At 35.7% G+C, this 24260-nt stretch overlaps 1 protein-coding gene across 2 annotated transcripts in view; it reads right to left on the bottom strand.

The window, feature by feature from the left end:
* Positions 1–750: 750 nt before the first annotated feature.
* grk6 (G protein-coupled receptor kinase 6) overlaps positions 751–24260 on the bottom strand; it is a 91371-nt gene continuing 67861 nt past the window's right edge. For both annotated transcript variants that reach the window (XM_056445832.1, XM_056445833.1), the window contains exons 8-16: positions 23603–23743; positions 22458–22648; positions 22325–22362; positions 18046–18135; positions 17721–17929; positions 14448–14585; positions 11641–11778; positions 10727–10861; positions 751–5412 (exon numbers count right to left, since the gene is read on the bottom strand). In XM_056445832.1, the coding sequence (XP_056301807.1) occupies positions 5362–5412; positions 10727–10861; positions 11641–11778; positions 14448–14585; positions 17721–17929; positions 18046–18135; positions 22325–22362; positions 22458–22648; positions 23603–23743 (1131 nt within the window). In that variant the 3' untranslated portion in view covers positions 751–5361. The remainder of the gene's footprint in view (positions 5413–10726; positions 10862–11640; positions 11779–14447; positions 14586–17720; positions 17930–18045; positions 18136–22324; positions 22363–22457; positions 22649–23602; positions 23744–24260) is intronic.

Genomic DNA, 24260 nt, shown 5'->3' with positions numbered 1-24260 from the left:
TGGATAAGTTGGCTGTTCATTCTGCTGTGGCGACCGATAATTAATAAAGGGTCTAAGCCGAAAAGAAAATTAATAAAGTGTGCTTTACACAGGCGAGAGGGTTTGGCAAACCACCTTTTGAAACAATCTTTCCTCTCTATAAAACACTACTGTCTATCTGATTTCACCAAGTAGGACCTGTTCCTGGATTAACATCTATGTCGATCCTGGAACAACATTCCAATCAGGTTAAGGGAAACGTTTGCAGTTTATGTTAAATTTAGGCTTACGGTTGGGTTTATGCACTTCTACATGATTGTTATCCAACTATTACTCTCCTCTGATTTCGGAAATAATTTAGTTATGTTTGGGTTTAGGGGTAGGGAATAAGTATGGATTACATTTTTGAACAAAAATGATATTCCAGGATCAACATAGATGTTAATCCAGAATCGCATCGCACTTGGCAAAATCGTGACGTGCAAAACACTACCTCCCCTTCTAACTCTAGAACTAAATTCTCTGACCACAAACAGTTGCTCTGTATATTGAGCACTCCTCGAGTGTATTGCCTCTTCTTGTTGAATCGCTGAATGTCTCCTCAATTGTAAGTCACCAAAATGCAAGTCGACTAAATGTAATTTGAACACACCAACAGCGGTCTAACCCTAACCTAACTCAGAGTTGTGTTGAGTAATAGCAAAAACACTGCTATGGTGACAGATAGACAGACAGACACATAGGAAGCGAGTTGAAGAGCTACGCAATAACTAACCAAATAAAAATTTATTGAAGATAAATGCTAATGCAGGAAAAAAAAGAAAAACAAGAACCAAAATTCAGTTTATTACACTGAAGACCTGCATGAGAGGCCATGCGTAATGTACAGGCTTCACAGGCCAGAGACAGACAGCAGAAACTAAACGGGGAAATTGAGCATCAGTGCTTTGACAGGACAGAACATTTACTCGACAAACTCCTTCAACATCGTCATCATCAACAACACAATTTTACATCAAAGTCTATAAACAACGTTCCCAGTGGCATCTCTTTAATGCAACCTGAAAATAGAAACCAGTAACTTGACATTATTCTATCAGTAAGGCCTTATATTAAGCAAAAACAAACAAACATACATAACAATGGCAGTAACCTGAGTGAGAATTAACTTTGAGCTCAGCGAAAGAATTGTATTCAATGTGCAATCCACAAACCATTTTTTCTTGTATCACATACAAATAAGGCTTCAAGAACAGGGATAAACAGGTACAAGTTTTCACTGCAAAGAAACACAATCTTCTAGCCTCAAATAAAACGGTTATGGACTTCAATATACAAAATAGTCAAAAAATGAAAACCTGTTGCCTTAAAATGATGCTCAAAACTTGAATTAAATATTAGGTGAAACAAAAGCAGCCTATTGACCAATTAAACCACCAGATTCTCCAGTTATATACCATTCTTACCTCGCACTAGCGTATTATACTCAGTTACTAAATAGGTCAAATTTATTTCTATAGCCCTCAATGACATGTTAATGGGAAAATGACACTAGAAATGGCACTGTACACTTTGAGGCTTATAAGATTTACGTATAATCTCACTTGTCTATAGTCTTAAAAAAAGCATCAATAATAATATAAGAGTTCATTTCAATGGGTGTTTTTATTGTTTGCAACTGAAATGAATTAATAACACTGACAAATGTGGCTGGAGGCATGTCGTTCACATGTTGACACTGACCTCTAAAGCATTGGCATGGTTAATCCTCAGCACAAGTCTAGTTTTGTATGAGATTTGGAGTTTACTTCAAGCATTGCTTCGAGGTAAACATGATATTGAATTGATTGGAATTACTACACTGTAACAAAAACAATTAATTGGTTTTACTGCGAGTGAACCTGTTGCTATTAAATTAGGTAAATAAACTAGGGTTATAAATATAAAAATATATCAATTAAGTTAAATCAACTAAGCAATTCCAAGTTACAATCAATTTACTTGTTTTTTTTTTGTAAAGAACATCCCAGTTTTTCTGAAAATATGCTCTTTTTACAACTCCCCTAGAATTAAACAGTTGCGTTTTAGCATGTTTGAATCCATTCAACTGATCTCTGAGTGTGATGAAAGCACTTTTAGCTTAGCTTAGCATAAATCATTGAATTGGATCAGACCATTAGCATCTTTCGAAAAAAAAAAAACTACAGAAGAGTCAAGTTTTAAATAAGAATAATATTGAAACTCATTTTTGAGCTAGATGCTAATGGTCTAATCCGATTCAATTATTTATGCTAAGCTACGCTAAAAGTTCTCCAGAGAAACCCAGAAATCAGGTGGTTAAAAAAAATGGTGAAACACAACAATTTAACTTAATGGGTGTTGTAAATTAATTTTGCCGTTTACCTTCAGCACTGGTTCAAGGAAAACATGATATTGAATTGATTAGTATTACTACAACAAAAAAACGATTCATTGATTTTACTGTGAGTAAACCTGTTGCTATAAAATTAGGTAAATAAACTAGGGGCATAAATATAAAAATTAAGTTACATCAAGTTAAGTTTTAGCATTATTAAAAGCATTCAACTGATCTCCGAGTCTGACGGGAGCACTTTTAGCTTAGCTTAGCATAAATCATTGAATTTGATTAGACCATTAGCATCTCTTTAAAAAACAACCTACAGAAGCTTTAAATGGGAAAAATATTAAAACTTATTTTTGAGCAAGATGCTAATGGTCTAATCTAATTCAATTATTTATGCTAAGCTAAGCTAAAAGAGCTCCAGAGTGACCCAGAGAACAGGTGAATGGTTTAAAATATGTTGAAACGCAACAGGTTAACTTTAAGGATGTAGTAAATAAAATTTGCAGTTTACCTCTATAAAAATTAAGTTAAATCAACTTAACAGTTCCAAGTTACTATGAATTTACTTTTAATTTACTTTTTTAAAGGAATACTCCAGTTTTTCTGAAAATATGCTCATTTTACAACTCCCCTAGAGTTAAACAGTTGAGTTTTAGCATTTTTGAATCCATTTAACTGATCTTGGAGTGTGACGGGAGCACTTTTAGCTTAGCTTAGCATAATTTATTGAACTTGATTAGACCATCTCTCTAAAAAAATTAACCTAAAGAAGAGTTAAGCTTTAAATAGGAAAAAATTTTAAACACATTTTTGAGCAAGATGCTAACGGTCTAATTCAATTCAATTACGATTTAACTTTAATGGTGTTGTAAATTAGCCTAGAGTGTTTCTTTTAATAAAATTTTAGGTAAAGTAACTAATCTCTTTTTACAGTGTAATGATGGATAAGATTATTATTATTATTAGTAAGTGAGGCTAGTTCATCCCTATTCCTCTCAACAAGAAAAAATTTAAACACTGAAAAGCTTCCCTGGAACGTCACATTTCACTCATTTATGGCCCAAAGAAATTCTAAATAAAATAAAAATAATAATGGCATCCATTAGTGGTTATGATAAAGAACATGGACACATGCAGCGCAGGTAAAAGCGAACATACACTCACCGCATTTAGGCACGCATACATACATAGTTATGAATTCACGACACAAAACGAAGAACATATCAGTGCATTGCACAAAAGAAAAACAAAAATGTACAACTGTGACAGAAAATGATCACTTCACAGTGTTAAATGCCTGGCTCAGGAAAACATTGAGTCAAACTAAGTTCCATCTCGCTCTAGATTTTGAAATGTTGTCATTTTGTACACATTTATATATAGTTGTTATACTTATAAAATCCATTATTGCTAAATAAGCCAAAAAACAAACAACTGAATCAATTTTACAACTGTACAGTACAGTAGAGACTGGAATGTTTTTGAGTTTTTCCAAGAGAATTAAGGTAAACTGCAGGTGGATGAGAAATGTGTCGACTGTCAAGGAGCCGCCATGTTTAAAATCGCTGACCGGATGTCTGTTGACTTCCTCCAAAACACGCTATGTTTAACAAACCCTTGAGTTGGCAGGTCACCGCCGATGTTACGCATTCAGCCAGGCTTTAATACAAAGTCCCAAAGCCTTTTGCGAGACACTACGATGCCCAACACGTTTTGAAAAAAGAAATAAATAAAATAAAATAAAAAAAGTTATGTCTGAGGTAAAACAACAGCAAAGAAAAGAGAAAGTGTGCGCACAAAATTGTAAGCCAAGATGAAGATATTTCGAATTTGAAAACAAACAAACCCTATCAAGGACAATGAGTACCTTAAAACCTTGAAAAGGCACCATCTATGAAGATGGAGGACAAAAATTTAACTGGTTTGGTCTTAAGTGCATCAAATTTACAACAAAAAAATTCCCAAGATATCATATCGAAAACACAACAGAGCTTATTGTGATTGCTGGGGGAGACGTAACACGAAACATTTCTTTTTGGCTAATTAATTTTAGGTTGACCTACGTGTTAAAAAAAGCAGCGATTTAATTGTATGCAGCTCGAAAAATTGCGCATTTATAAAACGACAACTATTAAGCGATGTCGACCTGGTTGAGTAATAAAGTCTTTCACTCTTCAATAGCAGGAATTTGACGAATGAGAACGCCATCTTGTGAAACTTAATAAAATAATGCCTCGTTAGTTAACGTAAGGGCCAAACAGGACTACAATCGGGATGTTTATTCCCAATTATCCATAGTCGTACTTGTAGGAAGACGCACTGAAGACTTTACAGATGAGTGTCGCGTATTTACAACATGGTACAACCGTTGTTATTGTACAAATCTGCACTTTAGCCACGCCTATTTGGTTTTCTAGGTTGCTCTAGCTCTAAGAAACCGTACAATACATATTTGAGAATGAATGACGTTCAAATTTCCCTCGGTTTTATAGTTGAAATCCATTAATGCACATTTAGCACTGTTTTATACAAATGGTGTCATTTGATTGTCGAGATTTCCATATGAAAATAAAATTCAAAATATAAATATAAAAATATCTGCAAAAGCAAATTTCCATTGCTCCCCGCGTCTAAAACAAATATTCAGAGTGCATACTGTACATGTGTGTGAAATCATCCCAGACCAGAAAACTGAAATTAAAAGCGCAAAAATAAAAAAAAAGAGGCTGCGACACATACTGATGAAATGTACAGTAACGGCTGGGTCAACCGCGTTTGAGACTTGAGCAGTGTTGAAAGTTTCGTCCTTGCCGTACTTCACACACGGATAAAGGACGATAATTGGGACCCCCTTTTTTTGTCCTTTCGATGATTTTAAATAACATAGACTGCATGGCTATATAGTGAAAATATACATTCCAAATGTTTATATAGAGCTATCTTAAAAATACAAATGTGCAAAACTGTAAACAAATGAGATCCTCAGTGGTGAAAGCCCCTGGACAGGCCATGCCCCTTCACAGCCTTGTGGGCTCCTCCTCACTGTCGCTGCAGTTTCCACAGCAGTCCTGCAGGGGCAGCAGAGACACAGAATCAAACACTGGGACATCAGCATTCAAAACAACACAAAATCACTATTAAGACTTACATTATCTCATACAGTGGTCCCTCGATAATCGCACGAGTTACATGCAATGTAATGTTTACAATTATTCAAGATGTTTTAAGGCTGTAAAACCCCTCACTACACACTTTATAGACTTTTCTCAGACAGGCATTAACTTGTTCACACTTTTCTCTCTTGTTAAAACACTCTCAAAGTTCAAACTTTCGTAGAAAAATAAGTCCAGTATTAAAGCTGCAAGCAGCGATGAAAGCACCGCCATCCGGTGGCCTTAGGATGACAGAGAACAGTGGACAATAATAATTTAAGCCGATAAATATTTTAAAAATCTGAGAAAAATCACAGATTTATGCCAAACTTCCTTCTGTCAGCATGTGGCGCTATGACTGTGACTCAATATTGGCATGTAGTTGTCTTCAGGAGAAAAATCTCTTATCGAACCTGTGAATTTTCAGGTAGATCAGACACTGTTTGGCTGAGTTATAAGTACTTCCTCCTCCATGGCGAAGCACCCAATTTTGTCAGTCCACCACGGACACGGACACGCCCTTCGACGAAAACTCTAGATCTTCACAATTTAGCATCACAAACTAATGGACTAATGGACTAAACTAATGGAACTTGGATTCGATGTGATAAAAATTGTAGGAGGAGTTTATTACACTGTATAACACTTTTTTGTAGGTTTTGGCATGTTGATGTGTGTGTCAATTTTTGCACGTGTGCGTGATTCGTAGCTCGGGGGCCAGTCTGTCAAAGGTGCATAGGTGGTGCTGTCGGGTCATTTTGCCATGCCCACTTCTGAGTCGTGTGCAAAGTTTAGTGAGTTTTCGGCATGTTTAAACTCCCAAAATTGCGATTCATTGCGAAGAATAATAAGAAGAAGAAGATGAAGCTTTTTAGCTTTTGTGCAGATAATATTGGCATCCAGCGTTCTTTTTCCTGCAGTCACTGATCCACAAACCTAAAGCAGACTCCATCCTTAAGGGGGTCGCACACAGGATGTGTTGCACACATGACAGTTGGACACACTGCATGCGCACGCGCATGCGCACATTCGCATGTTATTTAAAATGATATTCAGATGACGCGCTGTGGCACGGTAGAAATATGAAATATGAAAAATGTGTCCAGAGTCATAGCTAGGCACCGCAGACAGCTGCAGACTTGTGGCGCCGGTTTGAATACCCTGATATAAACCTATGATTACAAAACTAAGATGTAAGGCGCTGCGTGGCGTGGCACATCTGGTGTGCGACCCTCTTTTATGATGGTCTTGCTGCAGACAGTTACAACCCTTATTGCAACCTTGTTGAAACTCAGGCCTTGTTTACACCAATACGTTTTAGTTTTTTTAAACGCATACGTTTTGCTATGGTTATGCCATCCATCCACACTACGCTGGAGTTTTCGAGCCGCGAAAATGGAGCTTTTTGAAAACGCTGAAGAGGCCGTGGATGGATGAAAACGGAGGCGGGGCTGTATACATGCGATACATATTGCGCTACGAATACAGTTTCACTAGATAACTTAAATAGCTCAATTTGGAAACAATTCATTCATTTGAATTGATTTAGATTGATTGGGATGTTTTAGTCTTGTTTGTAATGCATTACATCAGCAGAAAATAAATTAGAAGCATATATAAATTCAACAGAGCTAACATAAAAGTTAAATAAAGAGTATGTTACGGTTTTCTGGGGAGTCTAACAGTGCTCAGATACAGAAATTCTAGTGTCAAATTAAAAGTTCATCAATGTAGAAATCATTAAAATATCTATTTTTAAGGTTACAAACTGAACTATTTATTGAATCGAAATGATTTAAACTCCTGAAACTCTCACACAGTCAATAGGCTTTCGCTCTATTATGCTTAAAATCTGTGGTGACTCCACAAATTTCACATGTTCTTAATTGTGTGTCTGATCCAATATAATCCCAACTTAACATTGCACATTCTGTGATGTGACTTTTGCAGATGTGCACATATAGATGCTAAAATGATACAGTTGACCCCTGAATTATTAGCCCCCCTGCTTATTCGTTTTTCCTAATTTCTCTTTAATGGAGAGAAGATTTTTCAGCACATTTTTAAACATAATAGTTTTAATAACTCTTTTCTAATAACTGATGTAATTTTATCTTTGCCATGATGACAGTAAATAATATTTGATTAGATTAGGCATGTGCCGGTATCACATTTTCATGCTGCGATTAATTGATTGAGCTTTTATCACGGTATACGGTATTATCACGATATTGTAATTTTACTAGAGAAACAGGTAAAAAAACACAAAAAACTTCAGTTTCGTCAACTTAGTAACTTTAATAACTTTTTAATTAACTAAAAGTACTTCAAACATTTAAATACAAATAAATATAAATAAAACAATACACAATATAAAAGTAAAGTTGAGCAATTATATCAAAGTGAATGTGCAAAGGGAAACCGTCTTCGATCAGCAATCGTGGAATGAACTGCCAACTATTCCAGCATGTTTTATGCAGCAGATGCCTTTCCAGCCACAACCCAATATTGGAAATCACCCATACACATTCATTCACACATACTCATACACTACAGCCAATTTAGCTTATTCAATACACTATTCACTCAGCCTATATTCAATAATAAACATAACAAAAACTGCCTGCTAATGCATGGGTAAATCTTCAAAGGCAACAGTGTTACATTTTAACCTTTCACCTCATCCTGCTTGCTGTTTCACTATCTAAACAATGAAAACATAATATAAGTCAAATTTGTTTCATTTTGATATTTGATTTACACTGTCTTTTTTGCAGAATATCAGTTTTAATAACCAATAATGGCCATTATAACAGTATAACGTACATTAAATTTAAACGATAAAGGTAAGCAATCAGCCAATGTGCAGAATCAGTGTATGTGGTTACATAAATTAATATATTAGCTTATCTTTGCACTCAGCCAAAACAGTTAACTGAGAACAAGTGATTCAAAAGACATAAGAATTGTTAGATAGAGACAACAAGATGAATTCAATATCACGTTTAACAACTATAGTGAGATGAGACCATCCAGCAGATGAACTGTCTGACATGCACTATACTCTGACCTGGGGTTTATGCTTACCCGCTGAACTAGTGGCTGCAGCTCTGGGCAGAGAGTGTGTGCTCACGTGATTTGCGTTTTTAGCCGTGTACTAGAATGAACAGAGAACTTTTCAGAATCGCTAAATGAAACGCCGGTGTATTTCCCGCGATTTCTCTGCGCCTCCCTTGCGTTTCTTCTCTCTGACTCTCGACTATTTTGACAAATACACACAGACGACGCACACTCACACTCAAAATAGGAGTTTGTGATTGGGCCAGCCCAATGTCAATACCGAAAAGAGCCAATGGGCTGCACAGTGTCACATGGGCCGGCCCGGTCTGTCTGTCCAGGAAAAAAAAGCGTCTACTTTCAGAGAGTCACAGATCACAGCAGTGTCAACCAATAAGGCAGAAAAAACAATAGGCTGCTAAGCCTTTTATGGGCCGATCAAATCATAAGACGATGATCAGCCCGGCCCAAAAAGTGCGTCGGCCCACCGGGAAAGTGCCCAGTCTGCCAGATGGCAAGTCCGCCCTTGCGTGTGAGGATTATAGCGGCGGCGGCGCGCACACAGGGCTTCTACATGTGGGGATTGTTTACATCAGAGTGCGCATCAGTTCTGCGCAGCATATACGCAGTGTTTCTTCAAGCGGTTGATGGAAAATAAGCTAAGGCGCGTTCTAAGAATATAAATTCGGATCTATTATTTTTCACGGCATTTTGAAGTGCCCGCGATAACAATATCGTGCATATTCATTACCGTGATTTATCGCATTACCGAATACCGGCACAAGCCTAAATTAGATATTTTTAAGACACTTCTATACAGCTTAAAGTGACATTTAAAGGCTTAACTAGGTTAATTAGGTTAACTAGGCCGCTTGGGGTAATTAGGCAAGTTATTGTATAACGATGGTTTGCTCTGTAGACTATCGAAAAAAAATGCTTAAAGGGGCTAATAATTTTGACCTTAAAATGGTGTTTAAAAAATTAAACTTTCTCCAGAAGAAAAAATATTATCAGACATACTGTGAAAATGTCCTTGCTCTGTTAAACATCATTTGGGAAATATTTAAAAAAGTAAAAAAATTCAAAGGGGGCTAATAATTCTGACTTTAACTGTATATCGTGTGACCCTAATGATTATATCCAATAAAATGCTCTCTACAATGAGAATGCTACTACCTTAAATATGACCTGCCACAGCTTAAGATCGACAAATAGAAAAAGTTTTGGTATATGCAGAAAGACTTTTAATTTGTCAGTAACCTGGGTCAAATGCTTCTGGTGAGCTGTATGCCGTTACAAAAATCGGTGTATTTAAGGTCTGTTTTCTTTAAAAATTAATGATCTTTACTGCCTACTTGATATCCAATATAAAGTGGGTCTTAGAATGTACAAGAAGCACTGTTTAAATAAAATTTTCCCGCGCCATGTCTTTAAAACATGAAAACTTCTTTTACCTCAGTATATTCAATAGAGTTTCTGCGCTAGCCTGCTGATCCTGATGGGCGCGTGCGTGTAAACAGCTTTTCATCTCATTTTACGCTAACTAAATGAATGCTAAAGTCTATTTACCTGATTATATTTTATTTAAATTACAACATTGATGCTGTTAAAGGAACCTTATCAGTTACATTAGCCACTCACCGGAAGTTTATCTGTATGGGAAGAAACACTAGCTATGCATACACCCTATTTAAAAAATGTTGGTCTATCCCAAACTTCTCAAGTCAACATGAAATACAGCAATACTAAAAAGTAATAATTGAAAAATTGCATGTACTTCTTGAGGTTTTCACCACTTTAACACCTTAATTATAATACAAATCTAATATAAATACTCCTTCATTGAGTTGCAACTAAAACGTTTCAAAAGGTTAAATAACACTGAGAACAAAGTCAGCTACCTTTACAGAGTTACACATTTGTAACCAGAGTACATCACCTGAATCATTTCATGTACCTGACTAATTATCCAACAGGTAGATTGGAAACACAACCAGCATGCTGATATTTTATTACATCACAAGAATCAACTACAAATCCGTATATCCGATTTCAGTATCAAACATAACACAGGGCAAAAAAAGGTTTAGACACACCTTGGCTGAGAAACTCATTCACTAATGGAAGAAAGAATAATATATTTAAATAATAGAAGAAATTGGGACAGTCTCACCTGACGGCCGAAGAGTCTCTGCAGTAAGCCCTGTTTGGGTGGGGGTGAAGGTTGACCCCTCCAGTCCAGGTCAGGAGGCACAGTGCCGTCCAAGTTCAAGATGTTGAGTTCTTTAAAACACTCTGTCTCTATCATCTGGATGGAGAAATGACATGAAAGCATACTCATAATTCAATTCATAAGAATAATATTGAAAACTTAAGTTCCTTAAGTTGACTCAATGGCAGCACGGTGGTGCAGTGGGTAGCACAATCGCCTCACAACAAAAAAGTCGCTGGTTTGAGCCTCGGGTTGGGTCAGTTGGCATATCTTTGTGGAGTTTGCATTTTCTCCCTGTGTTCATGTGGGTTTCCTCCAGGTGCTCCGGTTTCCCCCACAAGTTCAAAGACATGTGGTACAGGTGAATTGGGTAAGCTAAATTGTCCGTAGTATGTGTGTGTGTGATTGAGTGTGTATTGGTGTTTCCTAGCGATGTGTTGCAGCTGGAAGGGCATCCGCTGTGTAAAACATGTGCTGGATAAGTTGGCAGTTCATTCCACTGTGGTGACTCCAGATTAATAAAGAGACTAAGGGACTAAATAAAGGGAATAAGGGACTAAATCATTTTGTTTTGGCTGTTCTAGTTTTACAGTCTACATCTCTCTTTAACCTACAAAAGCGCCATTTTGCAAGGCCAGTGACATCATGCTCACATGAATTTAATTAAGCTAATGTCATAATGACAGCATAGCATAGATGTCCTGTTTATTCTCCAGGGAAAATATCTGAATGTTTTTTGTTCACTGAATGAAGTCTGTTTGTACACATTATCAGAGTCAACGCTAATTTCCTCTTTACTGCACGCTAGTCATAAACCGGCAATCAAAGGTCCCGAGTAAACATGTATTGAGGTTATTCTGGGTAAGTGACCTGACCTCATTTTGCCATGGGATGGGAACACATCCAGTGGATACTTTGCTGTAGAAGGAGTCGTCTTTGGGCTCCAGCTCCACACCCTTCACTGTGGAGAACTGCTCAATGTCCAACACATCCTTACAGTAAATGGCCTGAGGCTGAGAGACACACAATAACAGATAAAACAGTGAGAATAGTTCATCTTAAATCCCCCCCAAAAATTTTCAAATGCAGAAAAATCTGAGTTTGCATTTGAGAACATGTGCCAAAATCCCTTTGGAAATGCTAGGCAACAGAAGATTGTACGTTTATGCATTCCTACCCCGTTTCCTCCAGGAAATTTTCAAATTTGGAGCTTGCAACATACCCATCACTCATTTTTGGGGATTTACACCTACCTAGCTTTAAATAGTAACAGTTCTTGACTCCAGTAAGCTACAAATACAAATTAGGTATCATTTGAAAGAAGACACTTTGAGCTTTACCGTGGAAAAGGGGAAGTTACATGCTCAAAAATATAAAAAGTTATACATTATGAAATCATGAAAAAAAAAAATTGTATTGTGTTCAATATTTGTTTTTCCATATACAAACACAGTAATACATTAATGTAATCTCGTAGAAAAAAATATGACTTGAAAGCCAAGTGTCTCATGAGTTTTATTTCAAATTTGATAGCATGCAAAATGAGATTTCTGTAAAATGTTTTCTGAGACTATATCGGTGTCCTTCTTTCCCTCACCGTCAGTTGCTGAATAATTTGGTCTACATTCACAGTTCATGTATTTTTGTAAAGAAGAAATTTTTTTACTATGCAAATTTAATCTTCATATCATTTCCATATGCATATTTCCCATGCTTGTGATATGTGATATAAAACTCCAAAAAAAGATGATAGAGTTTTTTAAATATATATCCATCGCATTAAATTCTTAACATCAGTCAGAATGCTTTTATCATTTCAGAATAATAAAACATCTCTACATGCATACAGCCAAAAATGTGCTTATAAAAGTTTAAAAAAGTTAACACTTTAGTTTAGGTCACAATTCACGGCATCATTAAAGGTGCCCTATAATGAAAATCTGGGTATACCAAAGCATAGTAGAATAATTAGAGCTCAGTATATGGAAATAGACATACCGTGAGCCTTAGAGGCCATTGTCATCATGTAAATTCCACGAGTGTAAAACTCTGGAGGACAACAGGCCAATCAGAGGACAAAACAAACTTTGATGAGACTCACGAGCCATGCTCTCTGCATTTGCATGTACAATGACTTTAGGTCGCTCATCCGGACCTGACGTCATCAAGAGAACCCAGACTCATGTAGCTCTGAGATCATTAATATGCACACCTCAGGCTGTGTTTAATAAGCAACAACATTTTCTAGTGGGAAAACAATGACAGTTTTCCTCTATTAGTTATTTTAAAGCTTGTATTATAAAAGTATGTGCGACTTCTATTTTGAAAACGCAACTGCAAGATTGTTTACAATAAGTTATTGGGCAACGACTGCACAAGACATGTGCTTCAGGATGCAAAATGCAAGATTTACAGACTATAAATTTATTCCGCTCCACTCCAAAGAGGCATAAGGTATGTTAATGTATCTTTTGTTAACTTATCATGTTTATTATAAAATTTAAAGCGTAGGTTTCAAAAACAAGTGTAGACTGCTGAATCGTGTCAAATCACTCAGCTCAACTGTCATCTGTTCATGCAGATGATATTAAGTTCTGGCTGTGTTTTCTTTGACATTATAGCTTACATCTCTATTGTCTCTTTTGCCAAGTTTAATTATAATGTAGCATTTATCCACACCTCGTGAGCAAAACAGGTTAATGTTACTCTGACTGGCAAGGCAAGGCAAGTTTATTTATATACTGTAGCACATTTCATACACAGTGGTAATTCAAAGTGCTTTACATAAACAGGAATAATGAAACAAGTCTAAATAAAATAGAAACCAATAATATAAAAACAGATGAAAACAGCGTAAAGACAGTTTGTCCACATTCCAAAAAACTGGTGTATGATATTTTCTCATTTTACTCTGGGACTTCCCCATTCTGGTGATTGTTTATTAAATGATTAATCATTTAATGTTTCTCTCGCAGCTGCAAAAACTCATACAAATAACGGCAACTTTAGAAAGAGAAAGTAAAACCCGAATCCCGGTTTTAATAGGAGATTCAGAAACTACGGTCAGACGCATTTTGGCGGAGAAGGTGCGTCTCTGCAGAGCACATGAGATTGTCTGAGTGAGTGACAGATCGCACATACAGAACCAGCAGTAGGAAACAGAGCGAGAGAAGATTTTTCACTGGTTAATCGATCGCGAATGTTTGGCTTACTTGGACTGATACAAAAAAAGTGTAAAAGGCTGAAAATAATGGTATTATTTATGTCACCACCAAATATACTTGGGCGGCCGTTAATATACCTGGGCGGACCACCCAAGTGAAGTCTATGTGTGGGAAGCACTGGTTAGTAAGTTAGAAGTTGGGTTAGGCTTTGGGTAGGATTAGGGATGCAGAATAAGATCAACTACTAATGAATAGTTAAGATCTCAATAACAGCCATGTAATGAGCCAGTAGTTAATAGCATGATTTGTAACCTAAAGAAAAAAATCTAAATGTCTTCTTTAGTGTTTCAAGAAAAAAAAAACATTTGAATTGGTTTGGAATAATAAATGACTAAAATTTTTCTGAATTCTAAAATATTACTAATCTGAAACATCACTAATATAAAGAATAGTAGTTCTAATGAATCTTCACGTTAAAATGAGTTCCAATAAGAATGGCGGTCTCAGAAAACACTTACATCTGGAATAAAGGGGGCTTCGAGCATTCCTGCTGCAAGCCTCTTGAAGTTGATGGAACGGAAAATAAGGTGGGCTTTCACTTCTGAGGCCCCACCTCCCTGACAGCCAAGCCTCTCACTGGGATCTTTGGCTAGCAGCTAAGCAAAAAAACAACAACAAACAAACAAACTGCATGTTAGAATTATTTATGAAGCATCATGTGACTATTGAAAATGGCTGCTGAAAATTCAGCTTTGAATTATTATAATTATGATTATATTAGAAAATGTATTCACATAGAAAACAATCCCTCAATTTTAATTCAAATAATCAATTTAAATAATAGTTCAAAATGTTATTATAATTATCACTTTTTTATTCAAATAAATCCAGTCCTGTTGAGCAGAAGAGACTACTTTCAAAGACATTATAATAACTTAATAATCCCAAACTAGTAGTGTAGTCAACCAAAATTGAAACATTCCAGACTTTTTTTTTAATTATACACAGATCCAGATGTCCATTTTGTTAGGAATTTTAAAGGTGAAGTTTCTTAAACGGAATTTTATACTTTTATTGTTATATCACAGTGTCAGTTAAAAACGTATAAAAAATTGATAAGTCATTTTAGAGAAATTTAAGACTCTTTAAAAGTATTTACAAGTCTTAAATGCTATTTAACAAGGTATTCAAGTTTACATCAGTATGCTAAACTTTGGCTGAATTTAATCTGCGAATATTAGGTTGCTGCATTGTTTATGAAATCGATCAAATCCTGATAGATTTGACATCACGCTGCTTTGTTTACTGAAGTAACCAAGGCAACACCGTTATTTCTGCAGTTCTATAGGCGCCACCTGCTGGAGTAACATTTTTATTCAGTATAGACCTTTTTCTTGGCTGCTGCATGGAGGGCGCCTTAGCGACCAGCGTGTTCCGGTAGAATGTTTAGAACTTCCGTTTACAATTGCTAATTTGCGCACCGAAAATGGGTTACAATAGCATTTTGAGTGGATTACAGAGTGTTTTTGTGACACACAACTTTCAAAGGTGTGTGAAAGCTGATGTGGTTCAAGCACGAGAGAAAAGTCTCTCCTAGTTCACGTGTCTGCCGTCTAGAAATACAGTGTGTGTGTGTGTGTGTGTGTGTGTGTGTGTTCCCGACCTATCAGCTGTTAGCTCAATGGCTCTTCAATGCACACACACAAACGCACGCACGCACGCACAGACGCACACACATGCAATACTTCACTGCATTATAGAGCAAACCAGATTACTGGCATGAAACTTAACAGGTATGTAAGTCATGGAATTTACAAAAATGGCCAAGTGACATTGAGGTCAAAATGCCTGACAGCAGTTGTTTTCGATCCCATCAGATCACATTTTTTTTAATGATCAGTCCAGCAGGTGGCGCTGATCGACAATAGTATTAGTTCAAAGACGTTAAAAGCAGGTAAAATAGATTAAGTTTTTAGCATTCCCCTTGCGCATATACACAAAGCATAATGGGCAATTTTGCGTTCTAAGAATAAGGTCTCTATGAATAACATCTCAAGGGGGTCACACAGCAGATGCGTCACTCGGCGACCCGCAGCGCCATGCATTTTAGAATTCGAAACATAGATTTCTGTCAGGCTACCCACACCGGCGGCGCAAGTCGGCAGCTTATCAGGATGCCCAGCTACAACTCATGACACTGTATATATCTCTGCCGCATCACGGAGTACGGCTGCACGATAACAGAAAAAAATGAAAATCACGATGATTTTGCTCAAACTGTAAATCACGATTAATAATGATTATACCTTTGTATATATTATGTTACCCTCTTTGAGTTGCAAAATGCAGTTAAACGAGAGAATGTTTATGATTTTTCATTAACGCATTCACATTAATGAGTTAACAGTGTTTTGGGAGTTAACTGTGCTTTTAATACTATTTTGGAGCATCTTGTATGCAAAATGTAAAAATAAGCATTTTTTTTATAAATTCTTAATAACCATAGTTTATTATTAGGCTATTCATAGGCTATATTTGTAAATACAGCTGATGTAAAATCATTTTTAATGTTTAAGATTTATTTAGGCCACAGTAGAAAAACATACTGTTTTCCTTGTAACCGAATGTGTGTGTTTATTTAACTATTAATGTTACACAAATTTAAGTGATTGACTGCTGGCATAACAATGTGGATGATAGATGATAGTAGCTAGGCAGTCAAAAACTTTTCATTGCAGTTAACGCACTTTTGAAAGATACTTTCACTTAGCCAGAATGCTTGCGTTTCGGCTTATACAAGAAAACAACTTGTTGCGTTTGTTGCAACGGACATTTCCACACGGGAAATACAACCCGTTTGGTTCACTCCGCAAGCTTACGAGTTGTGTGCGTGCGAGTCTGTGTCGCGAGCTATGTGTGTGCCTTCGCTGAGTGTGCGCGTGCACAGCTGAGAACTGTGTTTTATACCTGACGCGCTCGCCGAAAACACGAGCATTTGTCATGTGAGACTGCTAATTGTGCAGATGAATATCAAATATCACAAACTAGAAAAGCTTGATCAGTTAAATTATGCTGCTGTAAGTAATGTTTATTCCGCAATACTTCTTCAGTACCGATAGCAGAACCATTAACGTCAGAGCCTATCGATCTTTTACAATTTAGCACCGATACGATAAAGTACAGAGTCTCGATACCCATCCCTGGTCACCATGCTGTATCTTGCTGCCGGAAGTGTTGTTAGTGAGGCCAGCAAGGGGCGCTCAACCTGCGGTCTGTGTGAGTCCTAACACCCCAGTATATTGATGGGGACTCTATACTACTCAGTGAGCAACTGTCTTTCGGAAAGACTATAAACCGAGGTCATGACTCTCTGTGGTCATTAAAAAAATCCCAGGATGTCTTTCGAAAAAAAGAGTATGGGGTTTAATCCCAGGATTCTGGCCTAATTTGCCCACTGGCCCCTGTCCATCATGGCCTCACAACCATTCCCATATCATAATTGATAAACGGAAAGTAAAATGACAAACAAAAATCCTTCATATTCCATGACCTTTGACTACTTATACTATATTCTGTCAATCTAGTACAAAAATGTCAAACTCCCTGACTCTATTTCAATGTGTTGAATAGACCTTTTAAATATTCATGATTTTCCAGAAATTCCATGACCCATGTGAACCCTGTTATTTTGTGTTCAACAGAAGAAACCCCAGCAAAACAAGTAGAAGATGAGCAAATGATTGTAGCAATGTCAGCTTTGACTGAAACTATCCTTTTAACCGTCCACTAACCATTTTACAGAGTGATTTGGCATCCTCTGAGAACTTGCTGGAATATTCCTCCTCCACCTCTTTAACCAGCCGCTCCACTTCCTCCCGCTTGATTTTCTTCTTGCGCTGCTGAAAAGGCGACTGACCCTCGATCATCTCATAGAGGAGACAGCCGAGAGCCCACCAGTCTGGACTGAATGTGTAACGCTCGTTCTTCACCACCTCTGGGGCTGCGCACACACACACACACACACACACACACACACACACACAAAATATGCTAGTTACATCGAACACTCCAGTTGATACCGATATTGTGGAGTGGTATATAAATCCCAGTACATACCCATGTATCCCACAGTGCCCACCCGGCCTTTGATTGTCTGACCTTCTGGTACATGCACAGCCAAGCCCAGGTCTGATATACGTATATGACCTGAGTACAAACATCACAGCAGTTAAAAAAACATATAATAAACTTTAGATGTAAATAAATAAATAAATAAATAAATAAATTATATATATATATATATATATATATATATATATATATATATATATATATATATATATATATATTTAATATAGGAAAATAATTGAATACATTTGAATGATCTGCTTTTGACTGAGATTTAATATCACACATGTTGGATCTGGCGTTTGGATTCATTAATAAGATTCTTTTCTTATGACAGTTTCAACATGCTTATGAAAACAAGCTCATAACCATAATTATTTACATTATGAGGATTATTATAATGATTTAAAAGAACTACGCTCTGCTTTACAGTGTTTACAACTCTCACATGATCGCCCACTGAAGTTAAGCAGGGCTGAGTCCGGTCAGTACCTGGATGGGAGACCCCATGGGAAAGTTAGGTTGCTGCCGGAAGTGGTGTTAGTGAGGCCAGAAGGGGGTGCGCAACCTGCAGTCTGTGTGGGTCCTAACACCCCAGTATGTTGATGGGGTCTCATCCGTCTTTCGGATGAGACCATAAACCGAGGTTCTGACTCTTTGTGGTCATTAAAAAAACCCAGGATGTCCTTTGAAAAAGAGTAGGGGTTTAACCCCAGGATTCTGGCCAAATTTGTCCATCAGGGCCTCCTAACCATCCCCATATCATAATTGGATTCATCACTCGGTCTCCGCTCCACTAATCAGCTGGTGTGTGGTCTGGCGCAATATGGCAGCCATTGTGTCATCCAGGTGGATGCTGCACACTGGAAGTGGATGAGGAGGTTCCCCCCAAAAATGTGTCAGGAATTATTATTATTATTATTATTCTTTAAAAATATTATTTATTCATATCTTTCTGATTTATGAGCTATAATAAACGCTTTTTTCTTGCTCAATAAAACATTTATTATTAACCATATTTCAAACAATATTTTTGATGAATAGGGGGATGAAAAGGATATATACAATCATTCCTATTTTTTATCTGAATGTCTGTAATTGTTTTAATTTCTTCATTTTTATTTGAATTATATTGTATAAGACAATACTTATTCATTTATTAATTAAACACTGCCTGGCTGATTTGATTAACTGATTTGTGTTTATTAGCTGTTTTTCCAGGTTCCATCAGTGTGTGAACTTTGTCAAGCTATTAATTTATTATAGTTTTCGTTCATTAACAGGCCTTGCTCAACAAACTGACTCACAGAATGTAATAAATGTAGATGTTGGATCTTATAGCTCAAAAGCAATATCGCAAACTCGACTCCCTCTTGTGGCAAACAAAAATGCTGCAGTTTAAAATGTGACTGCATCAAGTTATTACTTTTCTTCAAGAAAATGGTTTTACTATTATCACACCAATCACCACTACATTAATCAATAAATTAGATTATCCATTTCTAACTTTTTCCAAAGTCAAATTTAAGCACCATTCAAGCACATTCCAAGAGTATTTTCAGATATTTCCACCACATTAAGTGTGGGAAATTACGTATGAAGAGTTCAGATGCAAAACCCTCTAAATCCATCAGACCTCTTTTCTTGTAAATGAGCATTTTCTGTCAGGCTCCTATAATTAGGTTTGGAAGTTTCATTTTATCGGTAATGATAGGGTTATTAGCTAGTAAATAAAATATCTTTTAAATGTCACTTTAGTTTTTAACAAGGTAGATTTTCTTTTTAGTCAAAACCAGCTAAATCCACTTGTGTTTTTTGCGAATACCTCTAAATCCACCTATTGGGTGTAATTAGTTGAAAAATCACTAAAGATGCAATTATTTTACCAAACATAAAACTCATTATGTAAACCACCTAAAATTAAAAATACAAATATCTGTCAAGTAAGCGATGGTTCCTTTTGCAGTTTTAACTCCTGATAAACCAAGGACTAAGCCAAAGGAAAATGAATGAATAAAATCTGTCAAGTAAGTGCATTAATCAATAACATTAAAACTAACATTTTTTGAATCTTAACATTCTGTTGTCATTTCTGATATTTGAGATTTAGATTTAATGTAAGTAGAACAATGTAAACATTACAAACATTGCAAAGCTTATTAGACTCAAATAATGTAGTGTAAAAACATTGTGAAACATCAATATCTGTGTATTATCCATTAATATAAAAGCTTATCAGACTTATAGGTACAGTATTATAAAGTAATATAAATAATGTAAAGTTTTATACATTATATTTATCTTTTAAAAAAATAGCTTACATTAGCAAAAAAACAAAAGGTATGTCTACTGGGCAAAAAGGGGATGTCTTTCAGAATATTTTAGAAGCTGTCATTCATTCATCCTCTCCATACTCAAGGTTTTTGTCTCTTTTTCGTCTGGTTTATCCTCATAGCATCCATGCGGATAAAAGAATGGCATCTCATTTTTGTCTTTCGTTAAATGGAGTTGCCGTTTAATGTATAGTAAATCGACCTCAATCAAAGTAGCGTCACTGTGCAAAAAAACGTTATGAATGCATGCTACACTTCTGACTGTCCATTGTGTTTTCTTTTTCTTATAATGGACAGAGTTTTGACGTAAGGGATGTTTTCATTTGCCATTCACTGACAGTCGGACAGACTCATGCTGTTCATCAAACTCCGTCTTTTTAAATGTAAATCGAAAGCGGAATAAAACAGTCTCCTCATGAAAGCCGGTGTATCAGCGCGCCATTACATTGAAAACATATTATTCGATTCGCGCCTTCTGATTGGTTCTCGGGACATAGCGGCTTTTGCTGTCAAAGGCAAGTGGCATTTAGAGGCTTTTGCCAACAAACTGTTATTTCTGAATGTGCTGATGCTGGGATTTTAAATGATTTAAAGCAAGAATATTTGTTGAACATGTACTACGTGCCTAAAGCATTCGCTCAATGTCATTAGCTCATTTTTGGCGGAAGTGGTGTTTAGTGGCTTTTGCATCTGAACTCTTCATATTTACATACTTTAAATTATATTATGCCTCTTGTTTTAGTATAGTATTCTTTTAAAAATATATATTTTTAAAATCATGTCAGCCCCAAGCCGAACATTAAATTAATGTCAATTACTCTCTTAACACATCTTTAATGTATTATCTTTTATCCTAAGTTTAAATTGATTGTAATTTCATGCTTTGTTTACTCAAATAGGAATTATTACCTATTTAGTAAGCAGCACAATTACATTTTCAAGCAGTTTCAAGTTTCACTTCACCCATAATCAGGGATGGATTTAACCAATAAGCAAGATAAGTGGCCGCTTGGGGGCCCAGGAAATCTGGCGGCCCCAAATAAATACTTAGAAGTATAAAGTATACTTATAATTTATATATAACATCATTTTCTATCATATTTTGTATGATGAGTGTCTAAAAAAATAAATGTTTAATGTTTATTACATCTGCACAAATGTATCCCCCACCCTCAATCATGGAGAAGTCCAGCAGTCAAATTAGGTAAAGATTTAGTTTTAAAAACGAAATAGTTTATATATAATTTTTAGTTGTGAATTTATTTTTAGAAAACAAATCCTTTAAAAAGTTTTACAAGATGCTTTACATGCTGCTATTATTATTTTGTATCAAGACAAAAATGTAGAAAAGGAGTGACTGAGTGATATAAGAAAAGAAACAGCAAAATAAATCAATTAAAAATAAATAAAAAAAAACTGCAAAATAAATCAATTAAAAATAAATAAAAAAAACTGCAAAATAAATCAATTAAAAATAAATTAAAGAAAAAAAAATGCAAAATAAATCAATTAAAAATAAATTAAAGGAGAAAAATGCAAAATAAATCAATTAAAAATAAATTAAAGGAGAAAAATGCAAAATAAATCAATTAAAAATAAATTAAAGGAGAAAAATGCAAAATAAATCAATTAAAAATAAATTAAAGAAAAAAAAGCTGCAAAATAAATCAATTAAAAATAAATTAAAGAAAAAAAACTGCTAAATAAATCAATTAAAAATAAATTAAAGAAAAAAAATGAAAAATAAATCAATTAAAAATAAATTAAAGAAAAAAAGGTGCATTTTAGAACTTTTGGCCCCTATAAGTGGAATTGCTTGGGGCCCCCAAATCACTAAATCCACCCCTGCCCATAATCGTAGCACTTTTCATACCTTGAAAACACTTGATTAAAACTCAAGCATTTTCAAGGATTTCTGGCACCTTGTAACTTACCATGATCATCCAATAGAATATTTTCTGGTTTCAAATCCCTGTCAAAAGATAAACAAATAGTCACAATTTGCCACTGCGTTACATGATTAACAAGTTATATTTGTACTATAAATACTAATAAAAATCTTCTCACCTGTATACTATCCTCTCCCGATGGAGGTCTTCTAACCCGCAGCAGATCTCAGCAGCATAAAACACAGCTCTCTTCTCATCAAACCCTGCCTCCCCCATGTGGTAGATATGGAACTTCAGGTCTCCTCCGTTCATGAGCGTCAGCACCAAACACAGGGCATCTTTCGTCTCGTATGCGTATGCTAAACTCACCTACATCAGAACACAGAAAGGTACATCGCTTGAGATAAAAAAAAAAACAACAACAGTTCCCATGTTTGATACAGCCCGTGTGGGAAAGGGTCTAAAAATGGAGGTAATTCCTGAGAATAAATGCCAAACAAAACAACTCAAAATAGAGTGCTTGAGGTCAGGCCTTTGGATACACAAACTTAAATTGTATGGTTTTGAAAGGCCGCTGGACATCATATTTTTAATTTGATTGATTGATTTTTTTTGGTTTATGTTGTTTAATTAGATGTTTACATAAGGATGTTGTATGTAAATGGGGTTACGTTCACGCTAAAAATGAAAAATGATCATTTGGTGATCACAGTTTTTCCAAACACATTACAAACTCATTCAACTTTGGAACACAAATGAAGATTATTTTAACTAAATCTGAGAATTTTTTGTCTCTCAATTGAAAGTCTGTTCACCTAAAACTCTTAAGCTGCGTTCACATCAGAGATGGTCACATAGTGAAATGACTTGCCTTCAAGGAACTTTGTTTAAAGTCATGGGGAAAAGTTGCAGACAACTGAAATGCATGCAGTCATTCTGACCGATACAGTAGAAATAATCATAACCATTTTGTGTTTTGTAATTTTAATAAAATAACAATGTTAGAACAACATATACATATAATTAGTAAAAGTCAGGGAATTATAGATATGTGTGCTTTATTTCAACAAAGTTATTAAATTGCAAAAATTTTAAGAATGGTCAAAATGCATCACAGTGTGTTTTCGAGTTTTCGTGTGGACAGAGATTTTGTGGACATGGCTGCAGACATGATTTCACAGGAAATGACAATTCAGGTCTCTATGAGCTAATCAGTCCAAAAACAGAAGTCAGAATAACAGCAACTTCATGTTTTTTAGGGGGAAAAATATACGAAACAATAAAAGATAAAGACACCCAGATAAGTTAAAACACGGCACTTACAACAAACCGACTGTTGACTTTCTCCAGAATCTGCTTCTCGTTCAGGGCCATAGATTCTCCTTTCCTCTTTTTGATGCGTTTCTTTTCCAGCTTTTTGCAGGCGTACATCTTCCCTGTGGCCCGCACCTGACACGCACAGACCTTCAGTGGGAGGGAAAAAAGAGGCTCATTTATTCTTACTTTGTTAAAGCACCTCAAATACTCTTTTATGTGCTTTCAAGAATTTTAAACATTTAAAGGGATGGGTTTAAAAGGAAAAAGACCCACAATGAACCATTTTGTACTAACACGAAAGCAAAGCGATGTTTCATGCTGTTTTGGAGAATAGAAAGACTGATATTGAATTAAAGTGACTTTGGAGCAGTTTGATCTTTTATGGATTGTTTTTGATTTGTTAAGATGAATTATCTTGCTCTAAGAGGTTAAATCGTACACATATGAATCATAATTTACACAAAAAAGATTACAATTAAATAAATGTTAAAAAAAAATCTGTTATTTTTGACAATTTAGTAAATGTGTCCTTTAAGAAAAAATCTAAAAGTTATTGTTGATGGTCTCATTTTTTCCCCATTTATAATTCTCAATACCATAATGGAAAATATGTCTTAGACTATGATATAATGAAAAGAATCAAGTCCATATTACATATATTATA

The sequence above is a fragment of the Danio aesculapii genome, chromosome 21, assembly GCF_903798145.1.
Source record: "Danio aesculapii chromosome 21, fDanAes4.1, whole genome shotgun sequence".
NCBI classification, from domain to species: domain Eukaryota; kingdom Metazoa; phylum Chordata; class Actinopteri; order Cypriniformes; family Danionidae; genus Danio; species Danio aesculapii.
The sequence above is the reverse complement of the archived record's forward strand: the minus strand, read 5'-3'. Positions and strand labels throughout refer to the sequence as shown.